Source organism: Pteronotus mesoamericanus, unplaced genomic scaffold, assembly GCF_021234165.1.
Source record: "Pteronotus mesoamericanus isolate MK-2021 breed Mesoamerican mustached bat unplaced genomic scaffold, CSHL_Meso_final contig_164, whole genome shotgun sequence".
NCBI classification, from domain to species: Eukaryota; Metazoa; Chordata; class Mammalia; order Chiroptera; family Mormoopidae; genus Pteronotus; species Pteronotus mesoamericanus.
The window spans coordinates 15,150,407-15,170,096 of record NW_026555065.1 but is presented as its reverse complement, the minus strand read 5'-3'; the positions used below and the strand labels follow the sequence as shown (position 1 = coordinate 15,170,096).

General features: G+C 33.6%; 1 protein-coding gene across 2 annotated transcripts in view; it reads right to left on the bottom strand.

The window, feature by feature from the left end:
* Positions 1-19,690, bottom strand: part of DMXL2 (Dmx like 2) — a 134,525-nt gene that overhangs the window by 59,744 nt on the left and 55,091 nt on the right. For both annotated transcript variants that reach the window (XM_054565427.1, XM_054565428.1), the window contains exons 8-14: positions 18,928-19,111; positions 16,266-16,440; positions 12,292-12,534; positions 11,508-11,779; positions 10,200-10,884; positions 9,731-9,852; positions 1,384-1,473 (exon numbers count right to left, since the gene is read on the bottom strand). In XM_054565427.1, the coding sequence (XP_054421402.1) occupies positions 1,384-1,473; positions 9,731-9,852; positions 10,200-10,884; positions 11,508-11,779; positions 12,292-12,534; positions 16,266-16,440; positions 18,928-19,111 (1,771 nt within the window). The remainder of the gene's footprint in view (positions 1-1,383; positions 1,474-9,730; positions 9,853-10,199; positions 10,885-11,507; positions 11,780-12,291; positions 12,535-16,265; positions 16,441-18,927; positions 19,112-19,690) is intronic.

The window sequence follows — 19,690 nt, the reverse complement described above, 5'->3', positions numbered from 1 at the left end:
GAAAATCAAGGAAAGGCTAAATCCCAACAAGAGCCTATTAACAAGTGTGCCAAGACAATTAGATGGACACCCCACAGATTTCAAAGTAGAAATATGAAAAAAAATCTTTTCCCATTCATAGCGTAAAAGGCCCCTCGCCCAGAGAAAAAAAGTGGAATAAAAGGAAAGAGTCTTTTCTTCATAGATATAGAAATCATACAGTACATTAGACACAAACCTAGAATGACTTTTAAACTTTATCATTTATAAAAAAGCCTAAGTCATTTACCAGTGCTTCCAGTTTACCAGCCCTTGTATTAAAGACAGCCACTACTAGGAGGGAAAAATTGTGAGCAAGTATGAAGTGAAAAGCAGAATACCAGGGAATATCATCAGTATTTAATGTACTATATTAATATCCTATGGTAAGAGTAAAGAATGGGCTAAAGTGGGGAATGAATTTAATATCCTTTCCATTAAAAATTAAGATATCTGTGGGAATGAAGGCAATCCACTCTCCTACCCTATCGCTAAGGAACAGAAAAAGGAATCACATGTTGAATTTGTAAGAAAGACATTGTACTAAGCAACAGAAAAGTTAAGGATTTTCTAGGAAGCATCAGTAATTTGAGTCTAGCATCCACAGATCTGTTGCCAAGAACTGATGTGGTAATTTCTCTACATTGATGAAAATTATTACATTCCCCCCACCCCCAGAAAATGTGCAAGGCACCATGGTAAAACGATGACATTACAGTTGTTTCTAAATATGACTGGCTCTTTCTTCATTCCCATGTCAAAATTATTGGCAACTTCCTCACCAAAGTAATCTTTTTTTAATATTCAGAATGACTATATTAGTTCTGTCTCTTAGTCCACAAACATGATCCTAAAGAAACAAATAACCTGAGAGCTAGAGTGAATTTACAAACTCCCTACAGGGAGAAGGGTTCTCACTTCCTCAGTGGTAGCTGGGGAAGAACACTGGCTATTTTGATCTTATTTTCACCTGCATTTTAATGGACATCATAGAAATATCTAATATGCAGCCTAACAAGACAAACACTCTAAAGATGAAGTCACCCTCTACTGAGCTGAAATGAGTAATAATATAAGAGAAACCACAAACCAAGCATCTATGCAGTGGTACAATATTTTCCCTCATGGCTTCCCTAACTGAATCGGATAATCTTTAAACAAGAAAATACGGCCACAGATACAATTCAAGTGGAGAAGAATAATTCCTAAATCACTGGATTTTTCACTACAAGAATTACAAGAGAATTACAAGAAATACAAGAGAAGTTGGCTGTGTATAGTATCAAACGAGATTATTTTGAGAATGAAATATAAACACTGGGATAAAATATATTAAATATCACCAATTCAAAAGCATGTTTTTACTTGGTTGGTAATTGCATCAAGTTCAATAATGCAGCCAGGTCGAGCAGTAGACTGTTGGCTCACAATATTAAATACTTCTCCAATAAGTTTCTGTAAATAAAAAACACAAAATGTCAATAATCAACAATTTATGAATCTACTGTCAATATGATACAGCACCTCACACATTAAAGGTCCCTTTAAATTAACTGATTGACAGTAACAATTCAAATGGTCAAAGAATTACTGCAACTTGTTATACTCAGTCTTATTATCATTTTTTAAATTAAGCAGTTAGAAAAATCAATAGTGTTTACATCAATACTATATAGCTGCAAGGCATCTAGGTCTTTTAACATGTCTTCTTCATTTTGCAACCTTAAAGCTCCAAGACAGACATTTCAATAATATTCCTGAAGAATTTGCTTTATACCTGAAAAGTAAGAATTATAATGAATTCTGTTTTTGGTATAAATATGTAAACTTAAAATAATGTTGTTAGTTTTAATATACTTACTTTCAACTTGCAATACTTTTCAACTACTTTAATGTCCTGGGTAAAAATTAACCATTAAAAAAATACAGGAACATGATTTACAGGGTAAATATCCTTCCTTTTGCCTCAGGATCCAACATGGTTCACCATGACACTGTTAGATACTATCTTTATTTAAAATGTTGGCATTTTGTTCATCATGGCATTTTTGCTTTAACACTGATTGTTTAAAATGTTGCATTAAAATACCATTTATCTTGATTACTTTTTTTTGGTACTCCCTCAAGTTTTTACCTGAGGTGAGTGTCTCACTCACCCCACTTCGGGCCCATCTGGAAGAAGTATGGCACTTGGCTTGTGATAATCGAGTGGCTCTTCACCTGGAAGCAGCTGAATAGAGCAGAATGCCTTACTGAAATAACAGCCCCAGCCAGGGAATAATACCCTCTGTGGTGGGGTGCTGTCCTCCACACTGTAGGTATCTGGCTTAAACTAATGTTCCATTTCCTTCCTAGCTAGGTCTCCAAACCAAAGGATGGAGGTAGAACTAACCCCTCTCCCTATTACATCTAATAACCCATCAACAGAATTTTTTATTCCTGTCCCCACAATTGGGGCTCTAAAAACAAAAAAAAAACCTTTTTGGTGGTGGGAAAAGAAGGCCATGATTATCAAAAGTTGGCTTTGTGACTACATTCTATAAACACAGGGGCTAGAAGAGCTTTCCATTAATTGTTTCTTTTTTTTCACCAATTTCCCTGCTGTGACAAATACTGATGGTACAAGAACAACAATTTAGGTTCCAAGTAGTACTTATTACGACTGAGCCAGCATCATTACACAATGATACAATACCAAATGGGAATCTGTTTCCCCTACCTTGGAAATAAAGAGTTTCCTCATCTAAGGAACAGAAAGAGATGCTAAGGGCAAAAATTGTGGACTTCGCTGACTGTTCTTTATTTGTATCTAAACCATGATCCATTCCCCACCCGTATCTGTCTTGTTCTGTGCTTTAGTGATTTCTGGATTGTATCACCTGCTCCCAGGCCTTCTTCAGCTTCAGTTGAGTGCAGCTGAGTGGAAGCAGTGGCCAGAGACTGGACAGAAGAAAGAGGCTGGGGTATTTTCCCCCTTGCTCCCCACCATTCTGGCAGTGGCTCGTTCTGTGATGACTGCCTCTCCCAAGAAGCAGCTCCTTTTCCACAGCTCTAGCTCTACTTAGGCTCTGCCTGGTGCACTGTTACGTCTCTCCTATCCCTTAGGCATAGAGCTATTATTATTCTACTGCTGCTGCAAAATACCACCACAAGCTTAGTGGCTTAAAATGACACAAATGTATTATATTACAGCTCTGCAACTCAGAAGTCTGACTTAGGTCTCGCTGCCCCAAACCAAGGCGTTGGCAGGGCTGTATTCCTTTCTGGAGGCTCTACGGAGGGAGTCTGTTTCTTTCCTGGCCTCTCCCAGCCTCTGGAGGTTGGCCACATTCCTTGGCTCATAGCCCCCTCTTCCATCTTCAAAGCCAACATCGTCATTGTTCTAACCATTCTTCTTCTGTCATAGCTCTCCCAGACCTCAGCTGGGAAAGCTTCTCTGCTTTCAAGGACTCATATGACTAGACCGGGTCCATATAGATAATCCAGGATAATCTCCACATTTCAAGGTCTGTAGTTCATTCATATCTGCAAAGTCTCTTCTGCCATGTGAGGTAACACATTCACAGGTTCCCGGGATAAGCACATGGACACCTTGGGGGAGGGGGAACATTATTTTGCCTACTGCAAGGTGATGATGGCTTCATCCTGTTGCTAGACTCTGAGAGCTTTATTACTCCTTGTGGGTTACCATGTGCTCACCTTTGTAAAGGGTCCCTTCACTAAACTCTCCTCAGTTAAACCTTTAGGAGTGTGTCATCTGTTTCCCACCTAAACCCTGACTGACACAGGGATGAAGTCAATAGATTCCCAGCTAGCCACTTTACTTCTCTGTCCAAAATATTCAGTCTACTTCTCAATCTACAAAATAAGATTCACCTCTTTTCAGATGTTTCTTGTGGAATTTTTTAAAAAGCTAGCCTCTCCTCAGCATCTACTAAAAATCTCATTTAAGGAAGAAAACAGCATGTGACAACTTCCTACTGAATTTCAACTCACAATCAGTAGAGGAGGGAACTATGAGGGCTGCTACTCTGATTTACAAGAAAACAAAAAAGATGAGCAGAAAAAAATGGGAACTTGACAGAAAGTAATCATGTTCTTTTAAGAATTTAAGATAAACAGCCCTGACTGGGTGGCTCAGTTGGTTAGAACATTGCCTCATACACCAAAAGGTTGTGGGCTCAATCCCTGGTCAGAGGAGGCAACCAATAGATGTTTCTCTCACACATAGATGTTTCTGTCCCCGACCCTTCTAAAATCAATGAACACATCCTCAGGTGTTTAAAAAAAGAAAAAGGAATTTAAAATCAATAGTAAGGACACAGCTCTGCAGTCTACATTTTAGAAAGACAAAAATCTCGGAATTCCTTATAGTATGAGGCTCTGAAAAGTCAAATGGCTCCAAAGAGTTTGGAGACTCAGGAGACATTGGCGGTACCTGATTAAATGCAACTGCAAATGTAACTGATGAAAAAAAAAAAGTTGGTTAGTATACTGGGTTGAATAGTGTCCTTCCAAAATTCATGTCCACCAAGAATCTCAGAATGTAACCGTATTTAGAAATAGAGTGTTTGCAGATATAATCAGTTTTAAGTTAAGGTCACACTGGTTTAGGATGGATGCCAAATCCAAGGAATGGTGTCCTTCTAAGATGCAGAAGAGGAGAGGACATGCACAGACATTCAGAGAGAAGACAGCTTTGTGAAGAGAGACTCAAGTGTTACAGCTTAAAGTCTACAAACACAAAGGATACTGTGAGTTGAATGAAAGTGAAAATACTATTTATAAATGCCAAAGCAGCACTGAGAGGGAAATTTAGAGCACTAAATGCCTAATTAAAAAGTAAGTTCAAATCAATAATCCAAATTCTTATCTCATGAAACCTAGGAAGAAGAGAACAAAAAATAAAAAAAAGAGGCATAAAATAAAGGGTAGAAATTAAAACAAAAAGGCACCTTGAAAATATCAATAAAAATTAACAAACTTCTAGCAAGAATGAAAAGAGAAAGAGAGAGAAAATATTAATTACTGTTATTAGGAATGAAATGGCGGGTATCACTACAGACCCTGCAAATATCAAAATGTTAATAAGGGCATATTATGAAATTTCTATCTGCGTAAATTTGGTAACTTAGACAAAATGGAGCAATTACTCAAAAAACACAAATGGCCACAGCTCATGCATGTGAAATAAGTCACGTGAATAGCCCTATGGAAAGCCCAGTTAAAGAAAATGATTCATAATTCTAAAACTCCCAAAAAAAGAAATCTCTAAGCCAGACGGTTTCACTGGGGAATTCCACTAAACATTTAAAGAACTAATACCAAGTACATATAATTTCTCCCAAAAAATAGAAGAGGGAATACTTCTCAATTCATTTTATGAAGTAGTATTAACCTGACCCCAAAGCCAGACAAGAATACTATACCAAAAAAAAGACAACTGAAGACCAATATTCTTCACAAATATAGACACAAAAAAACTAGCAAATAGAACTTAGCAATATATATACAGAATTATACACCATGACCAAGTAGTGTTTATGTCAGAAATGCAAGGCTGGTTCAATATTTGAAAATCAATTAACGTAATTCACCATGTGAGCCAAAACTAAAGGAAAAAAATCACAAATCATACCAAGTGATACAGAAAAAGCATTTAAGATAATTCAATGCTTAATCAAAAACAAAAACAAAACTGGGAACACACACAGAAACAGAATTGAACTTCCTCAACTTGATAAAGAGCCTCTATAAAAAAAACCACAGCTAAATTTATATTTCATGGTGAAAGACAGAATGCTTTCCCTCTAAAATCGGGAACAAGGCAAAGATATCCAGTCTCACCACTCTTATTCAATACAGTGCTGGAAGTTCTTGTCAGTGCAATATAGTAAGAAATAGAAATAAAAGGCATAAAAATTGGAAAGGCAGAAATAAAACCATTCCTATTTACATGTGATTGTCTATGTAGAAAATCCCAAGACATCCACAAGAAAAAACTACAACTAATAATGTGAGTTCAGCAAGGTTGCAGAATAGAATATAAACATACAAAAACTAATTGTATTCCTACATTCTGGCAATGAACATATGCACACTAAAGTTAAAAATACAATACTATTTAAAATTGCTTTAAAAAATTAGGTCTAAAGCTTGTCTGCTAAAAACTACATAAGAAGGAGATGGGGTTAATGAAAGGATAGTGTTGTACGGTGTTTAAATTACATTTGAAGTGATTTATTATTATTTGAAAGTAAATTATGATAGGTTAAAGGTGAATACTATAAACCCTAGATAAAACACTAAAAACAAAAACAAATTGCATAGTTAATAAACCCATATGGAGATAAAACAGAAACATAATACTAAGTTAAAAAAGAAACAAAGAAGAAGAAAACGGGGAAAAAACAGATGGGGCATATAGGAAAAAAAATAGCCAGATAGTAGACTTAAACTCAATTACAGAGATAATGAGATTAAAGGTTAACGCCCCTATCCCCCAACCAGAGGTGGAGTTTAATTCCCCCCTCCCTTGAGTGTGGGCTGTGGATAGTGGCACAATAACTTCCAAAGTATAGAACATGAAAGAGTAGGAAGCAGGAAGGTAACTTCATAGTGGAAAAACCTGGCAAACACTACCTTGGCACAAAGATCAAGGTTAACATCGTCAGTGACAATTCATGCTGATAGCATGTACCCATCACACGAAGTGATGAGAAGGGTACTGCCTATCTGTGGTATTCCTCAAAACTCATAAATGCAGTCTAACCTGGACAAAAATAGCAGACAAACCCAAATCAAGAGAAAATTCTACAAAATATCTAACTAGTACTACTCAAAACTGTCAAAGTCATGAGAAAGAAAAATGATGAAGAAATTTTTACAGATCAGAGAAGACTAAGGAGACATGCTAACTAAACATAATGTCGTTTATTGGATGAGATCCTCGAACACATAAAGGACATGAGTGGAAAATCAGTTAAGTTTTAATAAAGTCTAGAGTTTAATTAATGGTATCATATCAATTATGGTTTCTTAGTTGTGACAAATGCATCCCAGAAATATGTTAACAATAGGGAAAGCTGGCTGTGGGGTATTCTGGGAACTTACTATGCTTGTTACTTTTCTGTAAATCTAAAACTATCCTAAAATTAAAAGTTTACTTAAATATTAACTAAGGCATTGAATAAATTGTTTTCAAATTATAGAAATAAAGGAAAAGATTATTAACAGAGGCTGATGGTTTAATATTAAAAAAGTCCAATTGTCTCTGATCTTCTATTTCAAAAATTTAGCCTGCAAAAGGAGAAAGAACCAAAAATTTTCTACAATGAATAAGTATTACTTCTTAACATTTAAAAAAGTGGAAGCTTTAAGAAAAAAAGTACATTAGTAAGGTTGAAGTAAAACACCAAGATAAATAAAAAAAAATTACAAGAATGTATCTAACTGCTCTAAGTGAATTTATATTTTCTGGAAAAATAATGACCAGGTTAGGGAAATTTTATAAATGAGATCAATGAACAAACGATGTTTTCTAAGAAATCATGGGGACTAGCATAGCTAAAAGACTAAAAACAGTCAAATGTTCCAATTTTCAAAAAGGAAAACAAAAAATGCTTGATATCTATTTAGTACAATGTTTAGTCACCAGGAAAGATCAGGTTACATACATTCAACCTACTATCTATTAGAACAATCGTAGCACATATATCTGACTTCCCTTTTTCACTGAGATTTGGCAGACAGAGCATATTTTATTTCAGCAAAGTACATAACAAGCTCCTTCATGGAAATCCTTGGGACAAGCTGGAGAGATATTCCAGACAATAAAAACTGAGAAAGATTTCAAATGTACACTACTAGACTCCTTCTTCATGCCTGTCTTGTTTAACATTGTAATAACTGACTTAAGTGAAGATGCACATACAACATTCATCAAATAGACTGATCCTGTAAGTCATAAAACAATAACAAATATCAGAACCTGGATTCCAAAATATACTAAGAAGTTGCATTGTTAGGTTGAGCCTAGCAAGACAAAATGTAACAGGAAAAACAGGCCTACATTTGGGCCCCAAACTCAAATGCACAAACACAGAATGGCTTACTGGCCAGAAAAGAAAAAGAAAACCTTTGGGATATTTAAGACTCAGCTCAATATGAATCAACTACATACAAAAAATGTGATCAGCCCTGACAGGTGTGGCTCAGTGGGGTGGGCACTGTTCCGCAAAACACAAGGGTGCCAGTTCTATGCCCAGTCAGGGCACATGCTTTGGCTGCAGGTTCAGTCCCAGTCAGGCTGCCTCCAAGAGGCAACTGATCAATGTTTCTTACATTGATGTTTCTCTCCCTCCCTTATCCTTTTTCTGTTACAAAAAAAAAAAAAAAAATGGGAAGTTGTGTTCCAATATCTGAGATGCTCTCATATGTAAGAAATATTAGACTTATTCTAAATAGAAGTAGGACTAACAAATAGAATTTAAGGATTAGAAATGTATTTTGATATCATAGTGAGGGTACTTCAAAAACAGAATGAGCTGCCTTTAGAGTTCAGTTCTCCCTCTTGGAAGCCAGGTGACAAAATGGCAGGAATGTGGTAGAGAGGAATCAAGCATCAGATAGCTGGTGAGACTAGGTGATCTTTAAAGTATCTTCCAACTCTATAATTTTAAGATGCTAGACTTTCTCTATGACAAACCTTTGGCTCCAGTACAGCTAACTTTCTCACTGGTTTCTGCAGTAAGCCTTATTTCTACATGTATTTTCCTATATTTCAGGCCACTCTCTCACTCAGGGGAAGATAAAGAATTTGTCTTTCAAAATCTTCTCCATCCATGACAAACGAAACTAAATACTGTTCTTAATAAAGACTTCTATGCGTACCCTAGACTGATTATCTCTAGCCTCTAACTTATGAAATACTTCTAGTGCCATCTATTTGACAATTTATTACAAACCATCCTCAGACATCTCCTCTCCTGTCTTAAACTGTTATTTAACCTCTTATTAATAATTTCTCTCCTTAAATGAATTAAAAGCTCCTTACAGGCAGACACTGAAACTTATACTCTATATCCCCTGCGTATCTAGAGGCACAAAACAGACACTTAAAAATTGTCTTTGGTTTTCAACATTGAAAAGATTTTTATTATAACAGTTGTTTCATAAAGAGGCATGTTTTTATAGGTAAATGAAAAATTTACTATTCAAATCTAAATATTAACTGATAATATACATAACTCCCAGTTCAGATACAGAACTAACAGAGTAAAATACTGCCTCCCACTGATAATATATTCTACCTATAGCATTTTTTTTTAAATAATGAATCAAGCTCAAAAAAGTTCAAATGGTCTCACCTAAACACAGACCTTCATAAAGCTGCCTTAAAATCTTTTTTGAGCAATGAAAAGATTAACAGAATCAAACTAGAAAGTAAAAAATGTCAAGCACTGCCATATTTTAGAAAAAGAAAAATTTATTTCTTTAAATGTAAAATGTAATGGTGTGTGATGTGTAGACTGTAATTCTGACTCATACACCTCAGGCACAAACTAAAAAAAAATTACATTTGTCATACAGAACCCAGGACATATGCAGGAACCCAGGACTCCCTAACTACCAACTAACAAAGACCTTTGACAAAGTAAAAGAGAATTCCTTGTCAGCTTAATTATATTAACAAAGGTTAGTAAATACTTACCGAAGATTCTGGATCTGACAGTTCATCAAGTAATTTCCTTGCATCTACCACAGCTTGATAGAGTCTAAGATTTTTGCCATCAGAAGCAACAAAGCAAGCACTTGCAGAATTGCAATATGTACCTGAGAAAGTAAACATTTTGCATTATAATGTGGTTTATTTTTACTATTGGCTGAAGTACAAGAAATAAATATCCACACTTTACTTTTTAGGCATAATCATGGTCAAGAATCATAATTAAACAGACATAATAAATTGATACAAACTTATTAGCAAAAAATTTCAAGAGAAAATAGATTATGAGGAAAAAGATTAAAAACAAAATGTCTAAAAATTCTATACTAAGTCTGGTGCCTACATTCTGAACAGTTATTTAAAATCCTTTTAATAATGACAAATAAAAACCATTTTATGGATAACAAATAACAATTTAAAGAATTTATTAAGTTCACAATTAAAATGAACTTACCAAGACAATAGCTGGGAATAAGAGTTGGAAGCCAAGCTACATTAGAGAAGGCTGAAGTATGTAAAGAGTTAATTCGAGCCAATTCTGATACTCCTCCAGTGTATGACAAAGGTCCTATTGGGTCTACACGCCATAGAATAAGCTCGCTGTAGATTGCATTTGGGTCATGAAATGTACGTGTGGCTGCATTTCTAAGAGGTTGTTTCGAGGAACCTTTCATATGTTTCATAGGATCCATTAATTTACTTAATGTATTGACTGAGTCCCACTGACAATCTGATTCAGGAGTCAACAAAGCATTATGATGAGATGATGTCAGTAACAATGGTAAAACTGAATGACATGCCAGGTCGTTGAGGTGAAATCGATGACCACAGTATCTAAATTTGTGAGATACAGTTAGAACAGTGGTAAAGGCAGACTTATCAGCGAAAGTGACTGCCCACTGATTTAAAGACCCATCTATGTGTTTAGAGACCATCATTACTGTGGGAGCTAGAATGTTCATATTTGTACTGTGTGGCTGGGACCTGTGAGGACTGCCTACAGGCATCATCTCTTGGTGTGACAGAGTGGGGTGAGACTCTCTGGTAGCATTCATACAGGCATACATCATGATATTTTTACTAAGAGAGCTTGCATCACCAGAAGGAAATGCAACAGGAATCCGAGAAGAAAAAGAAACCTGAAAAACACAATTATATGATTCAGTGTAAGGAGCCTGTCCCTCAAAAAAAGTCTTCCAAATATACTTTTATTTTTAAAATGCCGAATCTCAGCTTCCTAGCAAAAAGTATCATTTTCAAACTTTTATGGTCTAATCCTTCTCCTGTATTTATGTAGTATCTCTCTATTCACAATATAAGAGAAGACTGAAGAAAAAAATGTTCAAGTGCCTTGCCTGCACACATAAATAAACACAACCACAAATCTAAAGTTCAAAAAGATAACAGATAAAGCTAGCTAGATTCAGTTAATAAATTCAGGAGGTTGGGGAAGGGGAGGATCATCCTGAATCACATTTTTAGGATAGCTTCTTAGTTTATTTAAATATTGCAAAAAATATCAATACACCTGTATTCAAATATTCAGTATCACATTTCAAATTCATCTTACTTTGAATTAACCAGATTTGTAAAATTTGTAGTCACAGATCACAAATTTTGGTAGCAATATAAGTGATCTCTTCTCAGTTGCTTATCAAAAACAAAATCATTGAATAATTCTGAAAACCTGCTAAATCTGCATATTATCTGTTTCCTTTTTTAAATATATGAATATACTAATTGCTTTATGAATAAAATATACCTGGACTTGTCTAAATATTCCAGGATTATATTCATCCAAATACTTTACATGCCACACTAGAAAGGTACCATCTACAGGGTGTATAGTAAAAAGCATGTCAGGATTCTTATTCCATTCAGTTAGTAGCATTTCAATCTTCCGATCAAGCAGGACAGTAGGCAGAGGCATTAGTGCACTAGGTCGTGAATAGGTTCTAGGACTTCCCTCTCGTTCTCCATCTTCATGTTCTGATGATCCTGTACCTGCCTCAGATTCTCTGTCCAGGGATAACTCTGAATCAGAAAATAAATGCATCAACACATACAAATTCATCAGTACATACTAATAACACTATAAAAATTCATTTATGTACTTGACCGTAAATGAACAACATACCATCTTTTAAAAACTATAAATTCCTTTTCCAATTTATAGTCAAGAAAAAAAAAAAAAGGAAGGAAACTATTTTCTGGTTTGAACTGAAAGTTATTATAGTTCTTGCTTCTCAATAAAATCAAAATTTAATTCATTCACATTATCGTTATTACCATTAGCAAAACCCATTCCCCCAAAAAGGATATGGCTTCCAAGTAATACATTACTCAGAGCAGTACATTATAACAAAGCATATAGAGTTAAATGATAGATGATTCATAGTAGATGGTCAATAAATATTTGCAGAATAAATCAAAAAGTCAAAAGGAAGAACAGCAAGAGGAAGAATTACAAATGAAAAGTGGCACTACAAAAACTCGTTACCTTGAAGAAAAAAAAAAAAAGAAAAACCTGAATACAGGATACTAACCATGGTCTATTTTCATATGTAAACCCTTCTCCCTTTCCTCCTGTGAATGCTCCTCATCTTCTCTATCTTCTCTATCATCACTTTCATGGTCTACTTGCTTTTCAGAAATTTTTCGTAACTGGTGCATAAATATTTCAGTAGATGATGTAAAATGAAATTCCTTGTTGTTTAACCAATGAACTACAAAGCCTCCATTTCCTTCATCAATGTTAAACGCGGTGCCCACCAAGGCATTTGGAATATCTATGAAAACAAAATAGAAAATCATAAGTTTTTGATATGAATTTTTAATGTCTTTAAAAATATTACAAGTGCTTATAAATACCAATTCCATACTTACACAGAAAAAGTGCTAAACAGCAAGTAAATATAATTCTAGCAGGATATGTAAAAACTTTAACTGAATTTAATAATAAATGTAAATATTAAGAACTAATGACATATACTTATAGGGAATGAAATTACTAATTTAAAAACTAAATACACCAAATGCACAAATTTTTATTGAATCCTGGCTTGGGGACAGGGGAAAAGAAAGCTAAACAGAAAAGCAATTACAAAAGACATTTTTGAGATATCTGGAGAAATTTAAATTTAAATATGAACTAAATAATAGAAATTATGGAATTGCTTCTAATTTTCTTAAGTATAATAATGATGTAATTTTATGAATTTCACCACACACATGACCAGATACATATGTGAGTACACACACATACACACACATACAAACATATATATGTGCATATACAAAGAGAATAAAACAACTGTGGTAAAATGATAGCAATTGTTGAATCAAAGTGGAGGAACTGAGTGTTCACTATGCTATTCTTCCAACTTTTCTAACTATTAGCAACTTTCCTAAAAATTTGGGAGAAAATAACGAGACAGAACACAGAAAGGCAGCCAGACTTCTAAGGATAGCAGGTTTTCTGCATTTGGGATAAGTGAAATTCATGATATAGATTAGTTCATGTAAAATAGTATAACTCAGAAACATTAATCTCCTTAATCTCAGTGTATATTAAAAATATTCAACAGAAAGGAAAAACAAAACATTGTCCCCTGTAAAAAGAAGTGAAAACCTAAAGATAAAATGCACAGAATATCCTAATAGTGCACTATTAATAAATATCAGTGTTAAGGAAAGCTCAAGGTTGTTCTTTCTTTCTTGTCCTGGATGGCAGTCTGGGTTTTCTGATTAAAATGAAACAAAGCAGACAAAAGAGGACTTGTAAATTAACCCTATAAACCAGTACATCCCATATGTACCTACGTAGTATTCTCGCTAAAAATGTTTAACCTAAATCTTACCATGAGCAAATATTCAGAGACATTCTGCAAGACATTCTAAAAGATAAATGAAAGGTAATTTTTTTGAGACTGAAAGACTATTTTGACAACTGAGACAAAGGGGCTATTCTAGATTAGAGGAGTTTAAAGAGAAATGCATGAAAAAGAATCTATACTTTAATATAAACTATATATTAGATTCTATTACTTTATCCATGTTCTGTGCATGTGATAACAGTGCTATGGTTAAGAAGGCAACTCCTATTTTGTTAGAAGACAAATTTTGAAATATTTATGTAATGTTGTAAAATATTTAGGGATTAAGGATAACGTTGGTGATAACTTTCCTTTCAAATGGCTCAGCCAAACATCAGGGAGAATGGAGCAAAGACACACATATATAGGATCCGACACAAATAACGCCCCCTTTTTTATTACAAAATCTTTTATTATAAAATCATAAGCATGTAATTCTGTAACACAACGATATCACACTCAAGCACACCATATGACATTTTAGGTGAATGTTCAAATTAAAACTATAAATTATTACACCCATATTATCCTACCAACCACACTCAAGCAGGCCTTGAGTTACCTCTGCTGGAGCCTGTATATGGGCAGAAGAGGGAGAACAAAAACATACATGATAAGATGTTAACTGGTGAATTTGGGTGAAGGGTACATGGGTATTTACTGTACTATGCTTTTGGCTTTACTATGTATTCAAAAATTTTCCTGAAAAAAAAAAAGGTGAAGAAGAAGAGTCCTACAATACAAAGTTATTTGCATTTAGCAATCAATTTGGCCAACCAAAATGTTGTATTTACATACAGTAGCTACAAATGCATAATGTTAAATATTTTTTCAAAATGACAAACTTTTCCAGTCTTTAGACTCAAATTATATGACAGAACATCGATCCACAGAGAATGATCTTATAATTCTATTACATTTGATTAGAATAGCATATACAGTTAAAAAAGCCAAGTTTTCTAGTATGTATTAAGTTTACCACATACTATCAATAATTACATTTTGTTTAAAGTTACATCTTCATCATAGTAACTCAAGGTTCTTTTAAAAAGGTTAAAAATTTATATATATCTCAAACCAACATCACTTTAAAAACAAGTTAATATTATAAAGACAACCTTAGAATACAATTAAGATTTTAGATCAGAAAAGATACTATAAGCAAAATAACATTTAATCAGCTAGCACACCACTCTCTAATAGAAATATAAAGCAAAGCACAAAGTAAGGCACATAGGTAATTTTTATTTTAGTAGCCACATTATAAAAGGTAAAAAGAAAGAGATAAAGTTAATTTTAATGATACATGTTATTTGGCCTAAAATATGTACAATATTATAATTTCAACATATAAAAAAAGTAAATAAAATTATTAACGAGAGGCCTTACATTCTTTTACTGTGCTGAGTCTTAGAAATCCAGTGTGTATTTTACAGCATATCTTAGTTTGGACTAGCCACATTTCAAGTGCTCAAATAGCTGTATGTGGCTCATGGCTACCATAAAGGACAGCACATATCTACAGCCACTGCTAAAATGGGGAGAATCATCCTAAAGATCATCCTTTTGAAACTGTATTTACTGAACATCCTCTTTTTATAAAGGAACATTTAAAAACAAAATCTTCTGCACTCTGAAGCAATAGACTTCCATTTCATTAAAACATGACTATAACTTTATGTAACAATAGTTATACCAGCAATGTAACGAAATTTATAGGCCTTCTCATATATTTATCATGCAGAAAGAAAACAATGCCCTTAAATAGAAGCTTTCAAATGTGCCTTTTCCAACACTGGACCTGCCTCAAAATATTTCTCAACCACATGAGACAAAAAGAGCAAAAAGAAAACATCAAGGTTAGAAGAAAAATTATCTTTCTCTCGGGGCAAAACAAGAAAGTTTCTGACAGTAAAAAACAAGGTATCATATGTGCCATGTATAATGTACACCCACATTTTTGGCCCAAACTTTCAGGAAAAAAATATTTCATTTTAATATTTTAATTCAATTATTTATGTATTCATTTATATTTAGATATTTGTTTTTTTATCATAAAGGAATAATAGGAATCTTTGAACATATTATGGTACAAGAAATTTTATGTAACAAATAATTACAAAACACAAGAACAGAAACAAGGTATTTCAGGGGTTACCCATGTGTAATGCACATCCTTATTCTTCCCTCAAAAATTTGGGGAAAAAAGTGCACATTATACACAGAAAAATATGGTATGCTGAGGTATAAGGAAAACTATACAAAAACATATTTAGATAGTTATATAAAAGGGTTGAGAAGAATGAATAACAGTGAATTTATAAAAGGGAGGGAAACCACACTAATTAACCAGGCCACCACCACTTGTGTTCCCAGGTTCAAATAAATGTCACTTTACTTAGAACCTCACTATATTCTAAACAGACAGACAAAGATGCTCAAAAATACTTATCTGAAGTTATTCCCTGAGAATCACATAGTCTATATTTAAGAAATGGTACCTTATATATTCCTAGTCCAATCAAGAACTATTTTAAAAGGAAATACGGAATATTAACATAAACACCAGGTTATGAAAATAGTCCCACTTTTCTACTTATTTACCTTATTTCAGCATATTTATAAGAAAAATAACTATCCTTTACCTGTTGCGGGATTGATGCTTGCTGCAATGTGAAAATGGCACAGTGCATTTGCATGGTGGGAAATGTGTCTTTGAACTTCATGTGTTGTCATCTGATCAGGCACTAATTCAGTGTGAGTTACAAGAACAGAAGACCTCCTTTGTCCTTTTCTTAAGTTTTTCAAATGGTGTATTGTCTAAAAAAAAAAAAAGAAGAAGAAGAAGATTGCTAAATCCAACTGAGTGCCAAAGTACTTTCAATTATGAAGGATTTTATGATTTTCCTACTTGTAAGATCTGATCATTTTAAAGGAAATTCTCTTAACTACAGGAAAAAGATTCCAAATACATTCTCCATAGTTCTTACATATGTAATAGTTCAAGTCAGAAGTAGCTGCTCAAAAACACTTACTAATATTATCTACAAAAACCCCTATTAAGATTAGGAATTCAAAGCCTAGTTTTTTCAGGACATCCCAGTACTGAGATGTAATTTACTACTCATAAAAGGAAAAAAAAAAATTCCTGAATCTTCCTACCAGGAAGAATATTTCTCCCCAAAATTCTCACTTAGAACTACTCAGCCAAACAGTCTAAAATATAACCCTATTATAAAGAAGAGGGCACAAAAACACAGAATAACAATGGGAACCTATCCAGGAAAGATCTCATGATAGTGCTGACCAATGGAATTTTTTAAAATTGAGATCTACATAATAAAAATTCTCTACTAACATACATGATGATCTGAACTATTTTAACTTGGGATCCTATCACCCACAGCATGATTTTTCCCATATAACTCTGCCTCACAGTACTTCTTCATTCTTGTCACCTAACCCACCCCCAATATCATGTCTTATAATTTCCCATTCTTTTCCTTTGTTCCTCACATTCAATCAAATAAAATGTTAACATCATCTCAAGTGTTTCTCCATTAAAGTAACACATCAGGTCCCTCCTTTCAGTTTCCAGCCCTTTTTCTCTTTTCATATGGAAAACAGTATCAGTTCTATGGTGTGTCCTCTGCCCTTGGTCTCCAGACTATGGAGTTGCTTATTTCTTTGATAGGGTTAAGATGGATATTAAGAAACCTCCTACTCCAAACTGCTCATCAAATTAGTTTCACGCCATCTTTGACATTTATCATTAGTTTTAATTAGATTGGCACAGCTGGTATAATACTGGCTGCTTATTTTCTCCTAGGAATACAACTGGGAGTTTCACAGGAAAGGATGTCAGAAAGCAAAACAGCTCTTAGGTCAGATAAATAGTCTTTTACTATTAAAAGCAATTTTAACATTATTGATAACATTATTAAAGTGAAGTAGAAGCTTGTCAAATCATTGATTATACATGTTTACTTATATTTTTGCTTTTACTTTATACAGCAATTAGTAATTCAATTTAGCAAGTACTTAAAAAGCAATATATCATATACCAAGGAGAATACAAGAAGTCTAAAACCCCTTAGTCTCTAAAAGCTCACATATAATGTAAAGATATGTTACAAAGGCATAAATGGTTGTAACCATGTAGTAAATTGAGCACTTTGTCCCACTAAATGTCAGTCAATATCATAACAAAATATAATTTTAACTGCTCTGACTTTGCTTTTAATTTCATTTATGCTTTCAATGTTGAGAAAAGAATGTAAAATACTGCCAAATCACAATTAGTTCCAGAGCAGGCCCACTTTATATAAAACTTTTAAGGACAACATCCTTAGCCCAACCCAGGTATTATCTCAGCTTGCTGAAACAGCAGAGCCATTTTGCCTATGAGACCACTAAACTGTTCAAGTAAATGTACAATTTATGTATAACTAGCACTGTAGAGAGGTAACACACTGTTTAAAAAGCAAATTACAAACCATTATTTTAAAATAGGATCTCAATCTTATAAATAATGAATACACATATGCATGTAACTAGAACAGCAGGATTATAAATTTCATATTTTTTTCCTAACCTAATTTTAGAATAAGCATATATTATTTGTGTAATAAAAAGTCACAAAAGAAATTAAGAATATTAGTAATATAGGTTTACCAAAATAAATTTCTGGTAATTTCCAATAGTGTGTTTTTCCCATTTTATTCTCTAATCATAATGGATACAACAGTTTATGCTATATTATAAATAACCTAATTTCTTAGAAAGCATAGTATTTCATATGTATTGCATTTAAAAATTGGAAAAATTATTTCATTTTTCAAAACATTAAACAATGGAAATTGTAAAGCAATTATGTAGGTTCATATACATCTGATAACATCTTAAAGATCTAAATAGTCACTTTTAATTAAAACAATAAAAGTAAAATCTAATCCTCATGAAACAAGCAAACTATTTTTAATTACAACTAATTTCAAGGAAATGTAAAACAACATTTACATGTTTTAGTAAACATGTAAGCCAAAGATTTTCATATTTGACACTCAAATTGACAGAATTAAAATTATACTATTTACCTAGACTACATGTCTGAAATCATTACTATCTATAGTCAGCTTCTACATGGCATAAAATGAGTAATTTAACAAGCATAAAATAAGTGAGATTTCTTTGCTATTAGTTTTATCATTACATGTACCACTGTGTATTACCTGCATCCTAGTTTATAAATTCCCACCAGACATATATATCTTCAAAATTCATTTAACACCTTAAATAATGTAGTACCTCAAGAGCATGTTGTATTCTGTCTTTGTGTTTTCCAGCATGAGTAAGATTGCTGGCAATGCTGGAAGTGGTAGTCTCACAAATCTGCTCACCCAAAAGACAGTCTTCTGGTAACAAGGTTTCCGCCCAGAGCCGGCAGACACCATCATGGCATGAAGTTAACAACACATTACAGACAGAACCTCTAATGACAAAGAGAAGTAAACAAAAATTACTCTGAATATCAATCCTGTCGATTAATTAAAGGCTATTTGCATTTGGTTCTACACATATAAAGACAACATCAGTGAAAAACTAACAGTATGAACTATGTGTAGTTGTATTTCCAATAATGGAATGGATCTGCACTATTTCACAGCTTCATCAAACCCCATTTATTACCTGCTCATACCTGCAAAGTGGGAGGTTGGGTATAGAGCTGCAATAAGTTACCATAAAATAAGAACAACCTATCTGTACCTGACAATCATCTTAATTCATTAAAATCATGCTTTGAATAGCTAAGCTAAATGCCAGTATAGTATACTTCCAACAGCTTTAGAAATCACACTATATGGAAAAAGAGTGGTCAATTCAAGAGTCTGAAATCATATATATAGTATTGCTATGAACATCACAAAAATTGGAAACAGTTTTGACAAAGGAAATAGAAATTAATGCCAGATTACACATGTGCTGCTTGAAAACTAGGATTTGGAGGAATATTAGTATCTCCTAAACAAAATGAACAGCAAAAGAAAACCTAATTACTGCAAATTACAGA